Consider the following 21,337-nt stretch of genomic DNA (forward strand, 5'->3'; position numbering starts at 1 on the left):
AAAGATTGTTCAAACTCATCCCCATCCTGAGCATAAGCTAAAAATTTCGACCAAGTTACACCATCCAAAACTTTCCTAAGATCTCAAAAAGACATTTACCGTGCTGTTAGCTCGAGAGGACACCTTAAAGCAGATATTTGCCTCTCCACCGGCAGCTTCTGAATGAATTCATAATCGTGAAGAACTTGTTTTCAATCTTTCGTGTCCAAAACGAAAAAAATTAACTTCACCTAGTTGGCTAGACAACGGTGGTGACATGGTTACTGATTTGCTTCTGGAAACACGAAAGATGCTGCTCACTTGAGTAAAACGCGAAAATTTCGACAGCCACTGGGTGCTAAACAATTTCCATGATGTTAGTTTTGTTTCGCTTATTAGGCTATTTGAAGCTTTTGAATTATTCTCTAGGCATGACAGGATATTGAATTTGCTGTTGCCATGTAGAGCTGAACGCGAAACTCGACAAAAAAGCAAATATATAATTGCCTTTAAGTTTTGTTTTCACCAGAAACTTTGTTCATGAAGTAAATCCCGATGAATATTTTCAAATTTCATTGCATTTAAGATACTGTAACAAACTGTGGAAGGTCTAAACCCATGAAACTTTTACTTATAAACGAGGGTGAAGTAAAATTTCTGAATGGGTTCTCCTTTATAGTAAACAAACCTTTATTCGACCGTAAATGAGGATAGAAGGAAAACCTACATCATGGGGCGTACAGTACAAATGTATAAAGCTTCCTGAGAACGGACAAAGATAAAGCTAATTATGAATACATTACACTTCTCAAAACAAATGCCGTTGGAAAAATTTGACTCCAGCTCTTCTGTAGCCACACAGCCTCTATATGATAGTTATTCACAAATGACAAAAACATCAAGTTTACTCAATCTATTATATTCGAAAATAAGAAGCATTTTATAATTAAACACCTGAAGTTATTCATGAGTCAAATAAATACTTACTCTAATTGATTTGGACGGCCACGAATGACAGTCTATGCATTCTGCAAGAGATTTCAAGTACTTTTTCCGCGAGAACAGAGTAGTGCGTGATCGTTGAAATAAAAGATGTACCATATTAAACTTTTTTGAATTTCAAACATAATTTACAAAATTTCACTATTAACACGTCACCTGTCACTTCTAAGTCAAAGAGTGGTCATTTATGAATTGTGGTTATTTGATGAATATAATGATATAAAAAAAATGAGTATGGTGTACGTCTATACTACTTGTAGAAACTGAAAATAAAGATTATCGCTCATTTTAGTCATCACTATTTCCATCCTTACACGAAGCCAGCATCATGTCGACATTTATTCCCAGCGGTAGGTAGCAAATTTGTCACATTTGCTTGGTGTGATAGCTGAGTTTAACTTTGACTCTACAATAGTTCGGTCTGTATTAAAGTAAACATCGACTCCCTCAAGGCTACTCAGCCTGAGGGTGTGTGCGACGCTTAATGCATTCATGGTTCTAGAATCATAACATGGCTTAACTTACTCATGAATTCTCTATAGCTCCGTCTGGTACAGCGCCAGACCACGGAGTCTCGGTTCCTAATTAGGGACTGTGGATTTTCCCTCTCTCGCACACTCTTTAATAAAATATCAATATCCTTTAAAAAAAATATTCTTCTGCACGATATCCTTCTCTTAAATCTACTCCCGTTGAGAGATGTTAGATAATTCGTTCTCTGAATAAGCCTCTGTCACTAATTAAAAATATATCTTTATTCATAGCTGTCAATGTTCTGTTTGAATAAAAATAAGAACGATGAAAAACTATTTTGCCTACATACAAAAAAATTAAATGGGAAGAAAGCTAAATGCAAGAATGAAAAAGGAAAGTGTTTCTCTCATTTTCCTTGGTCAGTGCACTTCAGCAAAACTTTCCGCTATTTACCGATACCTCTGCCAATTCTCTTCCCAAAAGCTCCTGCTAACGGGAAAATACACGCGATTTGTATTCCACTCAATGAGACCAATAAATGACAACAGCTAGACTTACAGCTAAGAGACTTATGGTTTGCACATTTTGAAAACTGTTGTTGTTATTCATGAATTATTCGTTTTTGTATTTTCAAAATTTGCCATCTGCAGTCTATGTTGTGAAAAACCTTTGCAAATGCAAATACAAGTTTAATTGAAATAAGCGAGAGCTGATTCAAATGAATTTCCTTATATTCCTTAAATTTAAGACTTAAAGTTTGGAACAGAAAAATAAATGAATACCTGTTCTTCAGTAATAATTTGTAAATGAGAGTCAAAATTTTTTTCATTAATGTACTTCAAAATAATCCATTTGATTTTGTCAACGCACACGTCAGTGAGCGGAGTCTTCTGAAAGAAAATTGGTGAAAATGATTTTTCCTCATCGTGACTGTTCAAATTGAACGAAGAGTTTCATTCCTCCGCCATGTTTGCTTCAAATAAGACAGGTGGTTAATAGATATCTGTTGTATCAGTTTGCTTTTCTCGAAATAAGAGCAGAGCCTTCGAACTTCAGTCAGCTGTTCACCTTAACACCAATCCAATAGGTCTACATCGTGTATGATTCATTGTGACAACTGGTATCAAAGTTTGGTGCCAAAAGCTAAATATGGATTCAAGGACTAAGGTAAAAATTACACCAAGGTCGTACTCTCATGAAAGGAGCCAAACTCCTCTTGTATATGACAACTCAATTGCGACAAATACGTATCTCTCTACTATCTTTCCTTACAAAGCTTTCCAGTAGACTGAGACCTGGGACTGACCTTTTTTTCCATTTGGATCTTATCGTCTGCCTTCTGATACAAACTAGAGATGTTAAAATAACGAAGAGATTTTCAGACAAAAAGATTCTGGGCGTTTTCAGATCAAGATGCATAAAACCTCTGCTTTTAAAAAAGGTAAGTGTGAGGTCTTTGATTTGCATAGAAAATGTGAAAATCGAGGTTATCTTCTTCAAAATAAATCTCACCCACCAATTGTCTCCCTCACTTCATTTTTGAAGTGAAGAAGGGCGGCCATTTTGAAAACCAAACCGTGGATCATTTTTCAGATCTGCAAATTATTATATTATATTTTTCATTTAAATGTAGATAAGATTGATAAAATGCGGTTAATTATTTATTTTCGGAATAAAAAAGCACGGAAATAGAGCGGAAAAAAAACTGGCGCCACACATAAATATTTACCTTATAATTCTACCAACTACCAACTAGTCTTGGAAGACGTACCCTCTAGAAGTCAAGTTTGCGATGCTACATAATCCGATCAACCAGGCTTCTTAAATTGACTTTAATATTTACGATCTATCTCTGTTATTTAATGCTCAATTTAAAAGATTAACCAAAGTGTTTCTCGTCGCTGGCTCAGACTCTCTTAAGCGTTGAACAGGCACTACGCATCCAGACGCTTTGACCTATCACAGTATCCTACTGTGATGGTAATAATGGCGAGTTTTTTTTTTATATATGTTGTTTGCCTCCCATGTGATGCGTTGAAATGATTGTAACTGTGCAGAGAATTCATAGGTTGATCACTGTTGATAGTCACTAAGATATTTGTGCACCTGCCTTTCAAGGGAGATGGAGGTTTAGAGACCAAAATAAAGCTCGACGTATGTGGAGCGTTTCGAAATAGAATTATGTAAAAATGATTCAAAAGCACATTTAAATTCTACAAGAAGTGCAAAATCTGGAGAAAAAATACGAGAAATCGTTTGTTCTAAGCACCGCCTCCCGTACTCAACTCGGATATTGATTCAACTTTGTTTATTTAAATCTAAAGCGTGAAGTTAAAATTCTGCTTGCCTTAACAAAATATTCCCCTAATTCGGTTAAAAGATATTTTTTTTAACACTTGATGTTAAATATTGTTTTTTCTACTGTTTTAAATCAAGGAAGCAAAATTTTGATAACGTGCAGGGAAACTAAACATGTGGGAGTAATTCCTTTATGCTCAGCTGAGATAACTGGAAATCAAAGCTGAAGAAAAGCCCTTGTCTCAAAACTAACCAAAACATACACCGCAGATTTATTTTTCGATTCACGTAATAGTAAATCTATTGGTGTAAGCCGGCGAAGAGTTGTAAAATCGTCTACAAACGTGATGAATTGCGAAGATTGCCCTCGGCTAAACATACAATCTGTTTCATTAGCGGGAATAAAACAACAGACGCAATATTTCAATCACATCGATCATTGCGCACGGCTTCGAAAGTCAAATTGTTTTGAGAAGTACAGGCGATAAATCTGCCCTTATCAGCAATATATACGCAGAAAAATTGCTACGTGAAGAAAACAATAATCGTTAATTATTTAACACTGGCGAATTTCAATTTCAACTGCAATTCAAATTGAATCCTCCGAGATTCGTGGACAAAAATTCTTATTTTGAACTCACCTTTTGGCGCGTTTGGAAACTTCGCTTCACATTTTCACTTGGAGTCAACGCAAAATAAAGGTTTCACTCTAGTTAGAGGTAGTCCGCGTATCAATGACTTCGTTCTGAACAACACAGTAATGTCACCAGCCCGAGTGAAATTTCCAATGAACACTGTTTTGAATAAAATTAAGAAATGGCCAATACCCATCGCGAAGTCATGGGGAATTTGAGTGAGCACAAAAAAATTGCAAGACGCCCTCAATTTCCAATTCGGTGAAGTGATTGTACCTTCAATGGTACTCTCACGATTTCCTAAGTGGATCCAGAACTCATTAAAAAAGACAAACAAGAATTTCTCAATGGACAAAAATTATTTTAAGATGGGTCGATAAAATTATTTGAAATATTTGTGAAAATCTTACCACAATTAGCTTTTTGACGATTTCCTCTGTAATGCGATTTATTGTCAGCTAAGGAACATATTACTGCGGTGTTTTGACGATAAACTAGCAAATTTTTTTTTTCATGCGATAAACAATACTTTAACAGATTAAAAACAAAAAATACAATTTTTCGAAACGCTTGCGCCCATGAATGCCTTGCGAAGGATTTCCAGTTGTCTGAAAATTAAATGTGAATTATTTCAAAAAGACTTTTCAAAACAATAGCCTAATGCTATCATCGTAGCTTTTGTTTACACAGCAAGGGACTCCAAGGCCAAGCGAAAACAAAGGAAGTTTATGAATAGTTTTATCAGGTGTTTTTGTCGCAAAGGACGATTGAGGAGGAATAATGTTTCACCTTATGTACATCGTCTTTTGTGAATCCTCCGCGCGAGAACTTAACTGTACATAGAGCCAAAAAAGAGACTTAATATACTGAAGAACACAAAAGAGAAAGCGAAGGTCGAATCATGTCAATTTTACTTGCTCTTTTGAGAGAAAAAAAAATACTTTGCGCCCTAGTTATCACGTTTTAAACCAGGAATTTCTGAAAAGAAAGAGAACTTTTCAGAGTCAGAGTGTCTGTTAGAGCAAATTGAAAAAATGTGAAGTATTTCCCTTAAAAATTAGTTAACTTGACTATTCACGATTTATCTAAATAAATATTTCATGATGTTTTAAGTCCCCTCCATATTTTTTCCTTCCCACGTATTAGACTAAGAACGATCGCTGACTCTACTGTCTGTATATTTAATTTACAGTTTCGCCACATTTGCCCTAATTCTGCCTTCTTTGCATACAAGTACAACATCCTGCAAACTATAAACATCTTAAAGAATAGGTCAAGTCGTATAGCTAGTATAAACTTTGTGCTCTCTGAAGCTTCTAGGAACCGTCGAAAAGGGTCTGTTTGGTGTATTCAACTGAGGACATACCATTCGAACATATCAGGTTGACCACAGATTACAGAGATGAGCCGCACTTGGGGACGATGTTCTGAATTTATATAGTTTTCTAACAGCATGGAATAAAATCAGTTCCGACTAAAAATGAACTTAATTTACCCCTAAATATTCGAAGACTTCCTTTACAAACTTGTTGTCAAGATATTCTAAGCCGCATCACACACTACAGCTTATCCCTGGATTTAGAATTGATTGCTATCTGAAACAAAATCGTTAACCGCAAATCCTTAAAGACCACTGAGAAGGGCGGAAAATTCCCATTAACAGGTGAGGTATACAGCAATTGCATGTTAATGATACATTTACGCGGTGTGCTTTACACCTACATAGCATCATAACACATTGCTAACGAAACTGTAATGTCTTTATCACGAGTGGAATTGTACGAGGAAACTCAAATCTCTTGAAAGGAATTCTTCGGAAATAAAGTTCTTTATCCTCAAATTTTCTTTTATTTTAAGGTTCCTATAAAAACACTCGAGTTTCAATTAGTTCACACTTTGATTCGAGAAAGCTCCTTGCTGTGAAATAGAATGTTGTCATGTTTTGTTTTTTTGTCATGTTTTCTTTAAACTTTAAGCTAAACTTTCTCATGATTTGCAATCTGCCAATCTGCTATTTTAAAAGGAGCCGTTAGTATGCATTACAGACTAATAAATAAAAAGTAATCACCAATATGGCGCTACACTGAAAACACTGCCGCTTTGTCAAAGCTACACTTCAATTTGAATCACAATCAAACGAGTCCCTGAGAGACCGAGGTACCAAACAAGTTGTCTTGTTAATCCCTGTGATAAATCTTTTAAATGTAGAATTGTTATTTTTGAAAAGCTTCTGAAGCCGAAAACAGCTAACCTAGTTATTAACTTCGTTATTTATGCACATAAATTTAGAAGAGGAACGAATTAGTATAAGAATCTTTGTCATTAACGACTCCATTTAGGAGTTTCGGTAAAAAAAAGATTTCATCTGGTTGCCGTTGTTACTCGGGGGCTTTTCTATGATTGTTGTTAGTCGTCAAGCGTAGACAAGAGCAGAACCAAGTATTTATGCCGTTCGATTTGCTATGATTTAGTAGCAAACAGTTCGTAAACCTCATTGCGAAGACGGGAGCGGAAAGAATTTTCTGATGTAAACATTGTTTGTCAGTTAAACCTTTCCTTTTTAGTTTGCTTCGATTGAGAATTAATAGTTAAGACAGTTCGACCGAACTAACAAGCTTAATAACTTTTAATGCACAGTACAAGTTTTGGGTTACTTATCATTGTAGTCTAATTGACAAAAATGTTAGGCCTGTCCAAAATGAGCCGGAATTCGTAAATATGTCGCTGGAAATAGTGCACCTTTTTTAGCAATAAACAACTTAATCAACATATATGACACCGCGTGATTCTAGACAGAGAAAAATAATACTATATTCTGAACTCGTACAGAATAGCCGGAGGATTGATAACTTATCAACGGTATACTGCAAAGAAAAATGATCAGCGAAGAGAAATGTCCGCAGCAGTTTAAGCAATTAGCTAGAAAGATTCGAAACCTCAAAATAACAAATTTTTCCTCTAACACTAGTTTTCCCTACTTGGACTAACTACATGATCGATGAGAATTGGCATTCATGGGTGTCAACGCGTTTTTTCCTTAAGCGGCTGTCGATGATGTAAAAACCAGCTATGCCCTGAGAAGGGGCTGTAAGACAAACCAAACTGAAGAGCTCGGTTACAGGATAATCAGACATTGGTAAAAAGTTTTATAGGCGCATGGCAGTAGGCCGCCGGCAACCAGTAGTTATTGAAACCGCTGTTATTTATTTGTATCGTTTGACGCCATATGCTGAAATTGTTTATAAGTTGTGATAGTTGTGACAATCTTAAAGGAACACTTTGATTATGTCCTGTTAACTTTCTTTTGGCTGGTTTTCTTTTTCTGTTTTTAAAGTAACAGGACTGTAACGTTGTCATTCAACGTTACGTGAAACGTTCTTACCTGATAGTTTGACGACGGGGGAGGAATCGTTTTCTTCGCAATAGACTACTTGTGATCTGATTGTCCTGCTGCAGCCCTACAAATGTGAGAGGTGAGGAAATTGAAAATTGACATGTGAATGGGATGGGACTGGGTCGAGACCACGCACACCGAGCAACTTGTCTCGACCCAGTCTCTCATCATCTCAGGATCCTCCTCTCAAACTCCCTCTTCTCGGTACTTAGTACATTAATTTTTCATTTTAGCTCCGTTTGAGAGATTACCACTTGGTAAATATCATGATAAAGCATAAAACATAGTTAATAGAAGAGTCATTTACAAGAACCCAAAGTAACTTTGTATTTCTATTTAACGGCGAGTGCATCAGTCAAACCCACTCAATTCGTCGTGGTCTATTTCATTACTACAAAAGCGAGTCATAAAAAAAAAATTTAGACTGTAATATGTAATAACGTGGGTGCAACAGATTTTTTCCCCATACATCCAAAGATATTGCCACTATCTGTTGCCTCTAGGTAAGGGAAAATCAACTGCAGCTCCTGCACGCAAATCAAAGGTATTAAGTATTATTATTACTAGATCTCTTAGTTAGTACGTGCGCTATCATGATTGGTCTATTTGGCAGGCCGTTTTTTCACTGACGGCTCGCTTACTCCAAAAGCGTGGTTTGATCGCCAAAATGTCTCTTGAAGAAAAACTTGAAACATATTTAAAGGAAAAGTACGCAAACGATGAAAAAACAACAAAAAACTCAGAAGCAGATATCCCAGACTTTCGAGCTGGTTTCTTAGAGATTCCGGAGGAAGACAGGCGACGAATGGAGAAAGACAAGCTCGATGAAGACAACTCGAGTCGAGAACTAGATGATTTCATCGCCGCCGACAAATCGTCGAACACTGTGAAAAACACGAAATACAAGCAGGTCGATGGAAATTTTAATGGAATGAACATACCTTGTACTCTTGACGAGCTCTTTGGCAAGTTCTTTAAAGATGTCCACGAGCAAAATGCGGTGAGTGCGAACCAGACAGTATTTCAAGTTTTTCCTAAAAAGCAAACTCGAGTTATCTTCGTCTTGCTCGTCATTCACTGTTTTCCGTTTGTCCGCCACTAAAAGCTCTTCAATGTAGGTTAGCTGCAAAACGATGCCTCATCCTTCTTTCTCTGCGTCAAGAAACTTCGGCTCAGTTTTCAACCGTGCCTTTAATCTTGTTCAATCTGCACTGAGTGATCTAGCTGGAAGCTTCCATGGAAACGCCGCAAAACACCAAAAATTTGATACTAATCGTTGAAAGACCCCTGTTTTGTTTTCGATTGCATCGATAAAGTTCATTCATTCATTCATTTAACGTTGACCTTGAACAAAGTTAGCCGTCCTCACTGTCACGTACTTTCTACGAAGAAACACGGTGTGCCCTGCAAATTTCGGGTATTTTAAAAAAAACTCTCGACAAAAGCCAATTACCTGCAGAACGTTGTATCACAGTTCCTTACAGAAAACTTTATATACTTGAACTGTTCTTTCATGTAAGTTCGCATTATCTGAAACTATTTATATTAAACAAATATTTTGAGTTTTTGACGGATCAAAGACCACTTATGGCCCAAGTGGCCCTTGGGCCATAAATCCGAATGGAAACAACGAGGTTCGTAACTTACAGTAAGGCCTTCGAACTCAGTTAGTAAGAGGTATATATGCAATCAACCGTTTCAGAAATATTGCCTGATTTTAAAAGCATAGCTCCACATACGTTTGATAAGACCCAAAACCGCCACCGACAAGTGCTTCAGATACGCTCGAATTTATGCTTTTTACCCCTTATCTTCAAACAGCAACCGGCATCTGATTTTTCCATACATCATCACAGTACTGAATTAAGCATTAAGGTTTGCGTGAGAATTCAGGAAATGACTACTTCTTAGAGCGATTTTGATTTTTAAATAATTCATGTTCTCCTTGTCTCCTCAAACTAAAATATTTCATTCAACATATGCATTTACGGCATGAACTTGCTTCATCTGCATTTCCTGTGTCAAAATGTGGATATGGATAAATTAACTTTAAAACACAAGTCTGTAGCGCTTACGCACTTATCTTCGAGTGGAGAGACAGTAAAGTAAGACAAACAACAATGAGGCGTGGGCAGCCAGACGTCATACAAGACAAATATGGTAAGAACGTTCCAGGCTAAAAAAAAAAATAACTAACGAAAAATTTTCTGAGTGACGCCGACTTCCGTCGTTTGTCTCAACCGCAAACTTAAACTTAATTAAAATATGGAGAGTAGTGATTTCAGTCTTAAGCAGTGATGTATCGTCTGCTTTAGTAGTGTCATTTCACTTTCTGTAAGCAATTTATCAAAACAATGATTGGGATGTAAAGTCAGAATATCGATAATAATAATTCCAAAAAGAAAAAAAGAAAAACAAGTTTGGGTGCTATGTTGCTTTTAATCTCCGCAGGTGTCTACGACACAAAGTTAAGACACAATAAACGTGACTTCCAATAGTTTATTCTCTTCATCAAGATAATTAAATACTGTTTGTTTCATCGTTCCAGACCTGGAAAATATGTTAGAGAATGCAGTTTCGTCCAATTTTCCGTTTCAAAACTAGTCTCAAGGGTGTTGGTCCATTAAATGTTGAATGCATGTACTGTGGCTGAGAACTTGACAATTTTAAAAACATCAGATGTACAGTAATTTGGAATCACGCAGTGAAATGAAAAGTCTGTCGAGAAATGTCTGCCAAACCTCTTCAGGAACGGCAGATTTTAGGCCTGTTTATTTAAGGCTTATTGACCAGCGATGTGGTTTAATAAGACTTATCAAATCGAGTAGTTTTCATCTTTAGTTGATCGTATCAGAACGTTTTGTTCCAGCTGGGAGACACAGCGAAAACCGTCGGGTAGTCTGCCTTGTTTTACGTCCAATTCGTGCTTTGCCGAGCTCTTGAACAGCAAGTTATTATTTCTACTGAGCCAGTAACTTATATTTATTACCCAGTGACTTAAAACAGATCGATCCCCTCCACAAATTTTCATTCTTCTAAGTAAATACCAATATTTTCAACCCATTCCTCAAGGATGCGAAATTTACAAGCTGGAATGTTTCAATGCTTGCGTTCTAACTGCATAATTTGCAGATGTGGAAGAATTTGCGCTTCGCTAAATTTCGAAATCACGCTTGGGTCTGGACAAAGCTTTCATCTTACTATAAACAGCCATTTTACTGGTTGCGAAGACGGTGGAATTCGCTCAGTTAAAACGGTAAGACCAATGGATAGTGGTGCGTGCTCAATCCATACCGGGATCAAATTCCGCACTAACCTGTAAATCTGTTCTCCAGAGATACAACCGAGACTGCCTATCCAACACCTTTGGACACTTGATACTTCGCCTCTTCGTGCTCTTTTAGTTGAATCCACCAAGAAAGGTTGTAAATGTGGACCGACGTTGTTGATTCGATGGCGTCTAAAGATTAACTTTCGTTCCGCTTAATTGGCGGCATTTAGATCACAGCAGGAATGGTATTATTTCCTGCGGCCAATGGTTGAGTGGTTAGCTCTCAACCAGCGCATGCTCAATTTTTTGGTGGGTCACGTTTTCTCTCGTTTTTTCGTTTTCACGTTTTCTTTTAAGCGGCTTAAAGAGACTTTCTTACTGCACAAATACAAGCGATTTGTACCATATTGGGCAGCTTAAATCTTACAGCATTTGTCGAGCCGAGTAGCTTGGCTGTGTGGTCCATTTTCATGCATGGTCATTAATCTGTCGCTAATGCTACCCCTCGGGGTGGATTCGTAACAGTTTCACTAACTTCTCGCCTGCTAAACGAAATGAACCAATCAAAATTTGTAGTCATATGTCTGTTTGCGAAGTGGTCCTTGTAGTTAATGGGTTTCACACTGATAGATTTTCCATGGATGATTAGACCATGACCTTGCCTTCACAAAATATGAATCAACTCATCATTAATAACGCCTGCAGCAAATCCATAGCTGAATAACACTCAATAACTCTAACAATATTTTGACAGAAGCTTTGTTAAAACTTCCGATCTGAGATAAAAATATCTTAAATTATTTACTTGTAACTTGGAAGGTTTCCTGATATATTCTCACTGCATCGACAATCCTGATAAGAATACCTTTGTTGAGTTTCATGTCAGAGAGGCACTTTCACCATTTTAGAATAAAGTACGTCTAAATTATCTAAATGCCCGAAAGATATTATATTAGAAATTTAATTATACATAGCAAGTTAACATTCCTAATTAGCTTTGTGGCATCATTATCTCGGCGATAAAGCCGCTGCATTTTACACATAACGTCCAGACAATCAGAAGTGTCAAAGTTTGGACAAAGTGCTTTTGGATGGCTTTTGTGGGTTATTATCTAAAAGTAAAAGGACAATTTTTTTCCTTAAATGTTGGGCCACAGCTTTTAGCATATTCTAGCGCCTCTGGTAACATTAAGCTAAGTTTAGCCGGATAAAAAAGATGCCTCAGGGAAGGCCATCTTCGTTTTCTGTGAGTGAATAACTTTTTTCCTATCCCGTTACGAAGTTGAAAAAGAACATAAAAAAATTGACGGATGTTTTGTTGCACAAAGTTCAGGTTATATTTTGCGAATGAGCAAATGAATATATATCTACCATCAGTGTAAGAAATGTTTATTCACAATCTTTCCGTTGTAAAGGCAGCTGGATTCTTACGACGCCAATTGAAACCAGCAAAATCCAATTGAATTGAATTCAAGAGGTGGGAACGACCAATTTAATTCAATTACATTCGTTAATTGCAGTGAAATATTTAAGAATAACGTGTGCGTCTGAATACCTAAACTACTTTAACAAAAAAGGGAATTTGCGACAGAGATTTAGAAACTTCATGAAAATCACTCAATTTTTTATTCATCAAGGCGCGAATGATATCTTTTTTCCACACGGAAAAAAATGACCAGACGCGGGAACAAAAGCTAGCAAACTGGGTCTATCACGCGGATCTAATCACAAACATCTTAGGCTTTCCTGATGTTTTCCAATCTGTTCCTTTTAGGGAGGGGGGCGAATAGGGGTACACCCATTCGTTGATTAGCACCAAGTGTCACCCAAACATTACTTTTTTTAAAATATGGATAACTTTAAAAAAAAAAAAATTCCGTGATATAAACTTGCCACGTACTAATCTTTTCTCCTATGAAAGTTATATTTTATTCAAAGTTTTCCTGGCGTCGGTGGCAGGGTACAACAGAGTGAATGACGAGGGGCTTACGCACGAAATGTCAGCTTTGAAACTTTTTACGGTGGCCAATTAACGTTATGAACTCAGCTGATATTACTAAATTTTCCAGGGTTTTATAGTTTTCTTTAAATGCCGAAGACTTAAAATGTTCACCATAGCTGTCAAGGCTGACATCGAGGACTGTTACTAAATCAATAGAGTCAGTTAATACCGAATGAGGAAAAAACTAAATTTGAGTACATGAATTACATAAGCTTCGAAAGGGAGCACTGGCCGATGAATCGTGCTGAATATGGAAAATTATCATCTTGTAATAACTGCTGGCGTATGTGATAGCATTTCCTTGAGGTCTTTCAATCGAGGGTAACCTAGGGTGTTTGAACTGACAAAAAGCTCGTTATAAATTCCAATATCTAGCTTTTATTTTTCCGAAAACTGACTACAAGTGAATCGAAAAAACTGAAGTCAATATGTTGTTAAGGCTTTTGACTTTGTCTGGCCATAAATGCCACGTAAAATCCACTAGTGCCTCAGGTTTGCGGTTTTTTGGTATCGAAAAAGTATAGCCATGCACAATAGAAAGACATCCAGTCACTTACCGTAAAATTCCAGAATTAATGAGAATTTTTCCTTTAAATTTCTTCGCCCTGCGTGAACCTTAAGAACAACATCCCATTTATGAAACTCATTCGCGCAGCTTTTTATGTCATTTCCTTCGCTCACCACCACACAGCAAACGTTTACGAATGTATACAACGCTTTCGCGATGATAACCTTGAAGTTGTATAAATTGAACTGACTACTTGTCAGTTAGTTTGTGCCTGTCGTAACTCAGGGCAAGAAAAGATAGTTAAACGCAAGGTGTCCTGGCTGAGATAACTTCCTTCGCAAGGTCAGGTTCCACAAAACAAACCCGTTCACACTGTGTACAGCTTGACAATGAGCTGAAACTCAAACGCAGTTCGCAAGATCTTTTGAATGTAGTTAACCTCGTATCCTTGAACGTTTCTAGGATCTTAAATTTACTGTATTTCGCTTAAATATCTAGGTTACACTTTGTAAACTCTCCGGTCGTAAAGCGATGCAAATGTCATGTGATTATTTTGCCGTTTCGGAAATATCGGTGACTTCCGGTCGTTTTTTATTTAGAAAAGTTTGTGTGTGAGAACAAATTTAGTAAGCTCGCACCAAAATATCGAAAAGAGGAGAGTTTCATGGAGAAAATTTTATTCCATTTGCACTTGTTGAATTTCTGTTTAGTTGTGGATATCAGTGGAATAATTGTTTAAAAGACGAGAAACAAAGTGCAAACGATTGCGTGGTTGCTTAAAATTTTAATAAAATTAGACAAGTGCCAGCGAAGGTAAAAACTATAGCTCATCCCAGATGGATTCCTCTCCTGAAACCTGCAGTTTTGTAATTCTTACCCGGAGGAAAGATCCGGAAACAACCCTCCCTTACTTTCCTCAGAACAACTTACCGCGGGAAGATGGCCGCCGCGCACTAGGAAATTTACAATTCTGATTTAACGACCCAAGATAAAGTTGTCAGTTGTGTTATCAGTTACCTCTACTTGAATTTTTCGTGTAAAGCTGCCCCTGGAATTGAATATCGTTGAAGAAATACGGCCGAATGGAGCACAAAGAGGGACAAAAAATCAAGTATTTTGTCTCTACTAGCTGCGTGACTATGTCTAAAGGCCATCTTAACTTCATTTTCACGTAAATTTGAAGTCGACGGGCCAGCCAGAGTGGTTCATCTCAGGGAATCAAAATAAAGAAAATTCAAAGCACAGCAACGTAGGACAAAAACAATTCATCCAATTTGTTCTCTATTTTATGCCCTAGCCATTGCGTTACACTAAGCTAGTTAGGATGTAAATTTTGTACGTAGTTATCCGCTGACCAGATATGTCATCAGAACATTTCAGTTTCCAATGAGTTGTTGTATCAAGACCGATAAATTATAATTGAACAATTCTAATTGCGCTTCGTACACTGTAACTGTGACCACGAAAATGTGTTGGGGAAACTTATCTTCGTACAAGCAAGATAGTATCTGGTCGTGGTTTATTTGTTTCTGTACGACGATATGCATGATCCTTTCAGTTGGATTCACGTTCGCTCTTGGCGTTCTCTTTCCAGTTTTGATGAATTATTTTGACGAAAACCGTGAGAAAACGGGTGAGTGTGTTCTGTATTGCATCGGTTTAGCATGGAATTTTGATGTTACCGAAGATATCCTGCCTTAAAAGTTTATTTCAGTCGATAGCGCTTGTTTTACTCGTGTGGAAGGAAATAATGATGCAATACATAGTTACACCTGTAACTAACGGCGTAATTTCTTTCAGTCGGTAGTGTGTATATGTAAGATTTTACGCCAGTTACTAAAAGCGTAATTTCTTCCAGTCGGTATATTATAAACTGTTACTCACATATTACGCCGTTATCAAACAACCGGAATTATATATAACGAGTTGTTGATTTCTGTTCAGCTGAAGCAGGATGTGTAAAGACGAGAATTGACTACTAAGGGGAAATTATACTGCGTTTTGTGGCTCAAATATTAAAAAGCGTTAAAGAGCGATCTAGTCTCACGGGAGAAGGCCTTGAATACCTTATTCACGATCTCGCTTATTGCGACGTAAAACGTGAGTCAGCTTTAGAAAGATGTCTCTTTAGAGGTTTAATATCATCGTTCTGAAGTCCATTGTATGAAAAACAGAACAACGAAAACTCGACTGAAATCATGCAGTAAAAACAATTCTAAATGTTTTGAACTGTGCTTTCCCTTTGTTTACTATGTCACGAACTTTTAATGAGCTGAAAGCTGTCATACCCGTCACGCAACGATTCTCACCTCTCGTCACTATTCCTAACACATTGACACAGACTGCCAGCCATTGTTAGTTTGGCTAATAACTCATAGGCTGAGTTAATGCAGGTGGCAGGCCTTACGCAAGACCTAGACCAGAAATTCAGAACCAGCCAACGGAATAGGCTAACATTCTGTAGCTAAGTGCGAAACATTTCTAGTGACCTCCATGTGAGGTGCACGAGATTAACACTATCCTTTTCATACCCAAACCTTTGCACTTACTCTTGTTCTACTACAGAAACATTGAATATCTTGGAAATGGTTTCTTTTCATCCCAATATTTAGGAATCAAGTTTTCGATATGAAAGTGTCTTTAAACAACCGCTTTAATGCGTAAATCCCATATGTTCTAGAGTAATTAATTCTTTGGACTTAAATTTGGAAAATCAAAACTCCATTACGACAAGTAATAATGTAACGGCCAGTATAACTTCTTTCTTTTCCGCAGCATGGGTTTCGTCGATAATAATAGGCGTATTTTGCTTTCTTGGTCCTGTTTCGAGTGCAATCCTAAACAGATTTGGTGTTCGTGTCACAACCATTTTAGGTTGTTTGTCGTGTGCCGTTGGCCTTGCATTGGGTTCATTTGCTCCAAACATCATCACCCTCTACGTTGCCTTCAGTTTGCCATTTTCTATTGGGGTATCGGCTATTTACGTGGTTTCGCCAATTATTGTGTTTCAATACTTCACCAAGAAACGGTCCTTTGCTCTTGGAATTGTGACCGCTGGGCAAGGAATTGGAACGATGATTCTTGGACCAGCTCTTCAAGCGTTAGTTGATTTGTTTGGTTGGAAGAACTCTTTCCGTTTTTTCGCTGGTATTTTAGGTATTGCATCAGTTACTGGAGTCATCCTTCATAGAAAAAGTACATCTGTAAGGACTGATGAAAAACAGGAAGCTCGTAGAAAGAAACGTCCGCAAAACCTTTCGTTGCTAAGGGATCCTATCATCTGCATGATAGTGCTGAGAAATGGACTTGCCACATTTGCTCGTCTGGTGCCATACGTACACATAGTAAGTATCTAATCTCTAGGCCCACATTACAGTTTGTGATTTAGTTTACCAAGCCAATCCTGCAATCGGCAAACTCTGAATCCCCACGGTATCGACGAACGCTTTTCATCCAACTTATTTATTCTTGTGTTTTTCTCGTTACCACGCTCCTAACAAAAGCGTAGCTCCATCTCTCTGTATATAAATCACATAAAAACCTTAATTCTTTTATTCGCACTGACGATGGGCTAACACTCAGAAAGCTTATAAACTCCCTATGGTGGCTACTTCCCGATGTCAGCTCAGTTTATAAAAAAAAGTAAAAAAGGCTAAGAGACCAGCATCTTATGAGTCACACTAGTATGATCAAGAGTCACACTAGTATGATCAAGAGTCACACTAGTATGATCAAGCGACTCACTTTGGTGGCGTACGCTCAAACCTCACAATGTCCAATTCTTTTTTCAGATAAAGTATTGTGATGATCTCGGTATTCCAGCTAACAAAAGCTCCTTTCTGTATCTATTTATGGGTATTTTCGCCACCATCGGACGTCTTGGGGCAGGATTTTTATGCAATTTGAGATTCATAAAAGCCCGATGTCTCCAACAAGTTGGGACATTTATTGTCGGGGTGTCGACAATGCTACTTACCTTGACAACTACTTATGCTGGACTGATTGCTTTCGTCATTATATTCAGTGTCGCAGATGGTATTTTGATAACAGCTCTCATAATCGAATGCATGGAATCCGTTGAAGATTCGTTAAGGGCATCCGCGTTTGGGCTTGTATTAATGGTTGCGGGTGGATTTGCTTTAGGTAGCCCACCCTTATCAGGTATGATATGATACTTATTGTCCATAGATTAGGCGCTTTCGTGTGAAAACATCTCCCCACTCCCCTCCCCCTTCTCCCCCCTCCCCTATCCCCTGTCTCTTCCCTCTCTTCTCTCTCTTCCCTCTCTTCTCTCTCTTCCCTCTCTCCCCTCTCTTCTCTCTCTCCCCTCTCTCCCCCCTCTTCCCTCTCTCCCCTCTCTTCCCTCTCTTCCCTCTCTTCCCCCTCTTCCCCCTCTTCCCCCTCTTCCCCCTCTTCCCCCTCTTCCCCCTCTTCCCTCTCTTCCCCCTCTTCCCTCTCTTCCCTCTCTTCCCTCTCTTCCCTCTCTTCCCTCTCTCCCCTCTCTCCCCTCTCTTCCCTCTCTTCCCTCTCTTTCCCCTCTTCCCCCTCTTCCCCCTCTTCTCCCTCTTCCCCCTCTTCCCCCTCTTCCCCCTCTTCCCTCTTCCCCCTCTTCCCGCTCTTCCCCCTCTTCCCCCTCTTCCCCCTCTTCCCCCTCTTCCCCCTCTTCCCCCTCTTCCCCCTCTTCCCCCTCTTCCCCCTCTTCCCCCTCTTCCCCCTCTTCCCCCTCTTCCCCCTCTTCCCCCTCTTCCCCCTCTTCCCCCTCTTCCCTCTCTTCCCCCTCTTCCCTCTCTTCCCTCTCTCCCCTCTCTTCCCTCTCTTCCCCCTCTTCCCTCTCTTCCCCCTCTTCCCTCTCTTCCCCCTCTTCCCCCTCTTCCCTCTCTTCCCCCTCTCCCTCTCTCCCCTCTTCCCTCTCTTCCCCTCTCTCCCCCTCTTCCCCCTCTTCCCCTCTTCCCCCTCTTCACTCTCTCCTCTCTCTCCCCTCTCTTCCCTCTCTCCCCTCCTCTCCCCTCTCTCCCCCCTCTTCCCTCTCATCCCCCTCTTCCCTCTCTTCCCCCTCTTCCCTCTCTCCCCCCTCCTCCCCTCTCTCCCCTCTCTCCTCTTCCCTCTCTTCCCTCTCTTCCCTCTCTACCCTCTCTTCCCCCTCTTCCTCCTCTTCCATCTCTTCTCTTCCCTCTCTTCCCTCTCATCCCTCTCTTCCCTCTCATCCCTCTCTTCCCTCTCTTCCCTCTCTTCCCTCTCTTCTCTCTATTCCCTCTCTTCCCTCTCATCCCCCTCTTCCCTCTCATCCCTCTCTTACCTCTCTTCCCTCTCTTCCCTCTCTTCCCTATCTTCCCTCTCATCCCCCTCTTCCCTCTCTCCCCTCTCTCCCCTCTCTTTTTTCTCTTCCCTCTCTTCCCTCTCTCCCCTCTCTCCCCTCTCTCCCCCCTCTTCCCGTCTCTTCCCTCTCTTCTCTCTCTTCCCCCTCTTCCCCCTCTTCCCTCTCTTCCCTATCTTCCCTCTCTTCCCCCTCTTCCCTCTCTTCCCCCTCTTCCCATCTTTTCCATCTCGTCCCTCTCTCCCCTCTCTCCCATCTCTCCCGTCTCTTCCCGTCTCTTCCCTCTCTTCCCGTCTCTTCCCTCTCTTCCCTCTCTTCCCCTCTTCCCCCTCTTCCCCCTCTTCCCTATCTTCCCCCTCTTCCCTCTCTTCCCTCTCTCCCCTCTCTCCCCTCTCTCCCCTCTCTCCCCTCTCTCCCTCCTCTTCCCCCCTCTTCCCCCCTCTTTTCCCTTCTTCCCCCCTCTTTTCCCCTCTTCCCCCCTCTTCCCCCCTCCTCCCCCCTCTTCTCCTATCTTCCCTCTCTTCCCTCTCGTTTTAAAACGAATCAGATCAGTACATCCTCTCTGCAGATATGCACTTAACCGTCGCCTATTGTTACTGTCTAAATTTTTTTTTTAATCAATATTCCAGGGTTTATGGCAGATGAGTTTGGTAACTACTTTGCTGCGTTTCTTATGGCTGGTGGAGTGGCGATTGTTGCCAGTCTCATCCCATTTCTTCTCATTTGTGTGAAACAAGAACAAAAGAAAAACTTTGATGATGACGTTGAAGAGACAGTGCACCCAGGCCAATTAGAGGGTGTGGATGACACCGGATTGGAGTCCAAAGGTGGTTCTCAGGACTCAATATCTACGATTGGTAGAGATCGTCTGATAAGGTCTTCCTCATTCGCTATAGCCTTGGATAGTCCGATCTTTTGATGAAGAATATTTTGCTTCAAGTTTTTTCATAAAAAGTCTGTCATAAATTTGTTTTATGTTTCCAAATTACATTTAGTATAAAGAGTTAAGTAATGGTAGTACTGAAACGAAAACGAAACTAAACTGTTTGCAAAGTCTAGGATTCACTCGTGTTGCAACGCTCACACGACTGCCACACAACGAAAATGACTTAGATGGCATGATGATTACAAAGTACTGAACTAGAGATAAGTTGAGATAAGAGAGATCAAAAGATTGTCTCTGTTGTAAGGCGATGTGTGCAGCGCTGACCACTAGCACAAGAGTAATCCATACATACGTATACCTACATACATTTAATTAATACTTTTGATACAAATTTACATATTTTCGTACTCTGACATTTAGCTTTACTACAAACAACGTTTAATTTCAATAGATTAAAATTCCGGAAAGAATGCTCTGCTACCGTCGAACCTGTATTAAGAGGTCACCCATGGGGAATGGTGACCGCTTTATACAGATTGAACGCTTAATACAGTTCCACAGATTGGGGGTATTTTAAAAAAACAATTCAAAACGCCACTTTGTGCCAAAATTGACCACTTAATCTACAGAATCTCGCTCAGAAATACTACTTTCTTTGATTTTGAGAAAGGAACATGGATTCAACATTACGTGAAAGATTATTCTTAGTTATATTTGAGTAGTTCCACAGATGGGAAACAATAAAAACAGGCCGTTGGGAGGGACCGCTTAATAAAGGTAACCCCTAGAAATGAAAATTATTGTGGTTAAGGGGAAAAAAATTCGGGACTTTGACAACTGACCGCTTATTACAGGGTGACCGCTAAATACAGAGCCGCGTAATGCACGTTCGACTGTCTATTGGTCCTTCCCTCGAATGACTCACAGGGCCAGCTTTGAAGGTTACAGCTTTGCTGACGTGGTACTTCTACCTTTGTGTCTCTTGATATCAACTTCTTCCGCTGAATGTGTTTGAACTTTTGAATCGCTGTACTCTAAACTAAACAAAGCATATGAATGAATTGAAAAAAGTTATGGAAAAAGAAAACGGGGAGAACAATAGAACAAATATTTCTTTCAGAAACAGTAATCGAGAGAAAATGTGAAGCAATTGTATTTTATACTTGAGAAATATTTACCGACTCTAAAACTATTTATTATGAGTTAAATAAAAGTTTTCTAAAATATGTAAATGTGTGATTATTTGGGTAACCGGACTAAAGTATGCTTTGGCTCCACTAAAAAAACTCAACAGATGACCTTCAGGCCAACTTAAGAGAAAGTAAGTCTTAGCTCGCAAGTTGTAAAAATCGCATGTTCCTTATGCGATAAGATGCCAGATTCTCACCATCCTTACAAGCTAAGTTTGTAGGCGATGTTTGACGCCATTGGTAAATAATTAGACAGGTGTGACGGGCCCTATCCGATGATTGCACAATTAAATAACATTCAGTCACCCAGAATACAAATTTAAAAATTGTTTTGTTTATATAGCCGTTATGCCCTTGATTCAATTGCATCTTCAGGCTGGTGTG

At 39.2% G+C, this 21,337-nt stretch overlaps 3 protein-coding genes across 11 annotated transcripts in view; 1 reads left to right on the forward strand and 2 right to left on the reverse strand.

Moving 5' to 3' along the window:
- The window catches only part of LOC131773255 (uncharacterized), a 33,438-nt gene extending 22,166 nt beyond the window's left edge, over nt 1–11,272 (reverse strand). For 2 of the 8 annotated variants that reach the window (XM_066162086.1, XM_066162088.1), the window contains exons 1-2: nt 11,099–11,272; nt 7,771–7,846 (exon numbers count right to left, since the gene is read on the reverse strand). The gene's annotated coding sequence lies outside the window, so the exon portion shown is untranslated. Of the gene's footprint in view, nt 1–966; nt 1,071–2,761; nt 2,805–4,394; nt 4,515–7,770; nt 7,847–8,723; nt 9,189–11,098 lie in introns of those variants that run through there. The other 6 variants (XM_066162089.1, XM_066162091.1, XM_066162087.1 and 3 more) reach the window with 5 other exon arrangements.
- On the forward strand, nt 9,847–20,939 carry LOC131773256 (monocarboxylate transporter 4-like). Of its 2 annotated transcripts, none has more exons than XM_059089243.2 (4): nt 9,847–9,942; nt 16,339–16,907; nt 17,355–17,724; nt 19,507–20,939. In XM_059089243.2, exons 1-4 carry the CDS (start codon nt 9,903–9,905, stop codon nt 19,794–19,796), a joined length of 1,269 nt encoding a protein of 422 aa, XP_058945226.1. In that variant the 5' UTR covers nt 9,847–9,902; the 3' UTR covers nt 19,797–20,939. The 2 variants fall into 2 exon arrangements, with proteins under 2 accessions (XP_058945226.1, XP_058945225.1); XM_059089242.2 differs by lacking the exon at nt 9,847–9,942 and adding an exon at nt 14,944–15,196.
- LOC136278953 (otolin-1-like) lies at nt 17,739–19,307 on the reverse strand (the record flags this gene model as incomplete). Its single annotated transcript, XM_066162271.1, has 3 exons — nt 17,739–18,065; nt 18,352–18,399; nt 19,158–19,307. Coding segments are annotated over 3 exons (525 nt in total), but the record flags the coding sequence as incomplete, so codon positions are not given.
- Nucleotides 20,940–21,337: the final 398 nt, after the last annotated feature.

This window comes from Pocillopora verrucosa, chromosome 2 (assembly GCF_036669915.1).
Source record: "Pocillopora verrucosa isolate sample1 chromosome 2, ASM3666991v2, whole genome shotgun sequence".
Taxonomy (NCBI): domain Eukaryota; kingdom Metazoa; phylum Cnidaria; class Anthozoa; order Scleractinia; family Pocilloporidae; genus Pocillopora; species Pocillopora verrucosa.

Excerpts from the sequence above, each read along its gene's own strand:
- LOC131773256 (XM_059089242.2), top strand. The coding sequence starts at position 15,031 with ATGTGTTGGGGAAACTTATCTTCGTACAAGCAAGATAGTATCTGGTCG. Across the intron at positions 15,197-16,338 it reads CGAAAACCGTGAGAAAACGG|CATGGGTTTCGTCGATAATA; the intron begins GTGAGTGTGTTC and ends TCTTTTCCGCAG. Across the intron at positions 17,725-19,506 it reads AGGTAGCCCACCCTTATCAG|GGTTTATGGCAGATGAGTTT; the intron begins GTATGATATGAT and ends TCAATATTCCAG.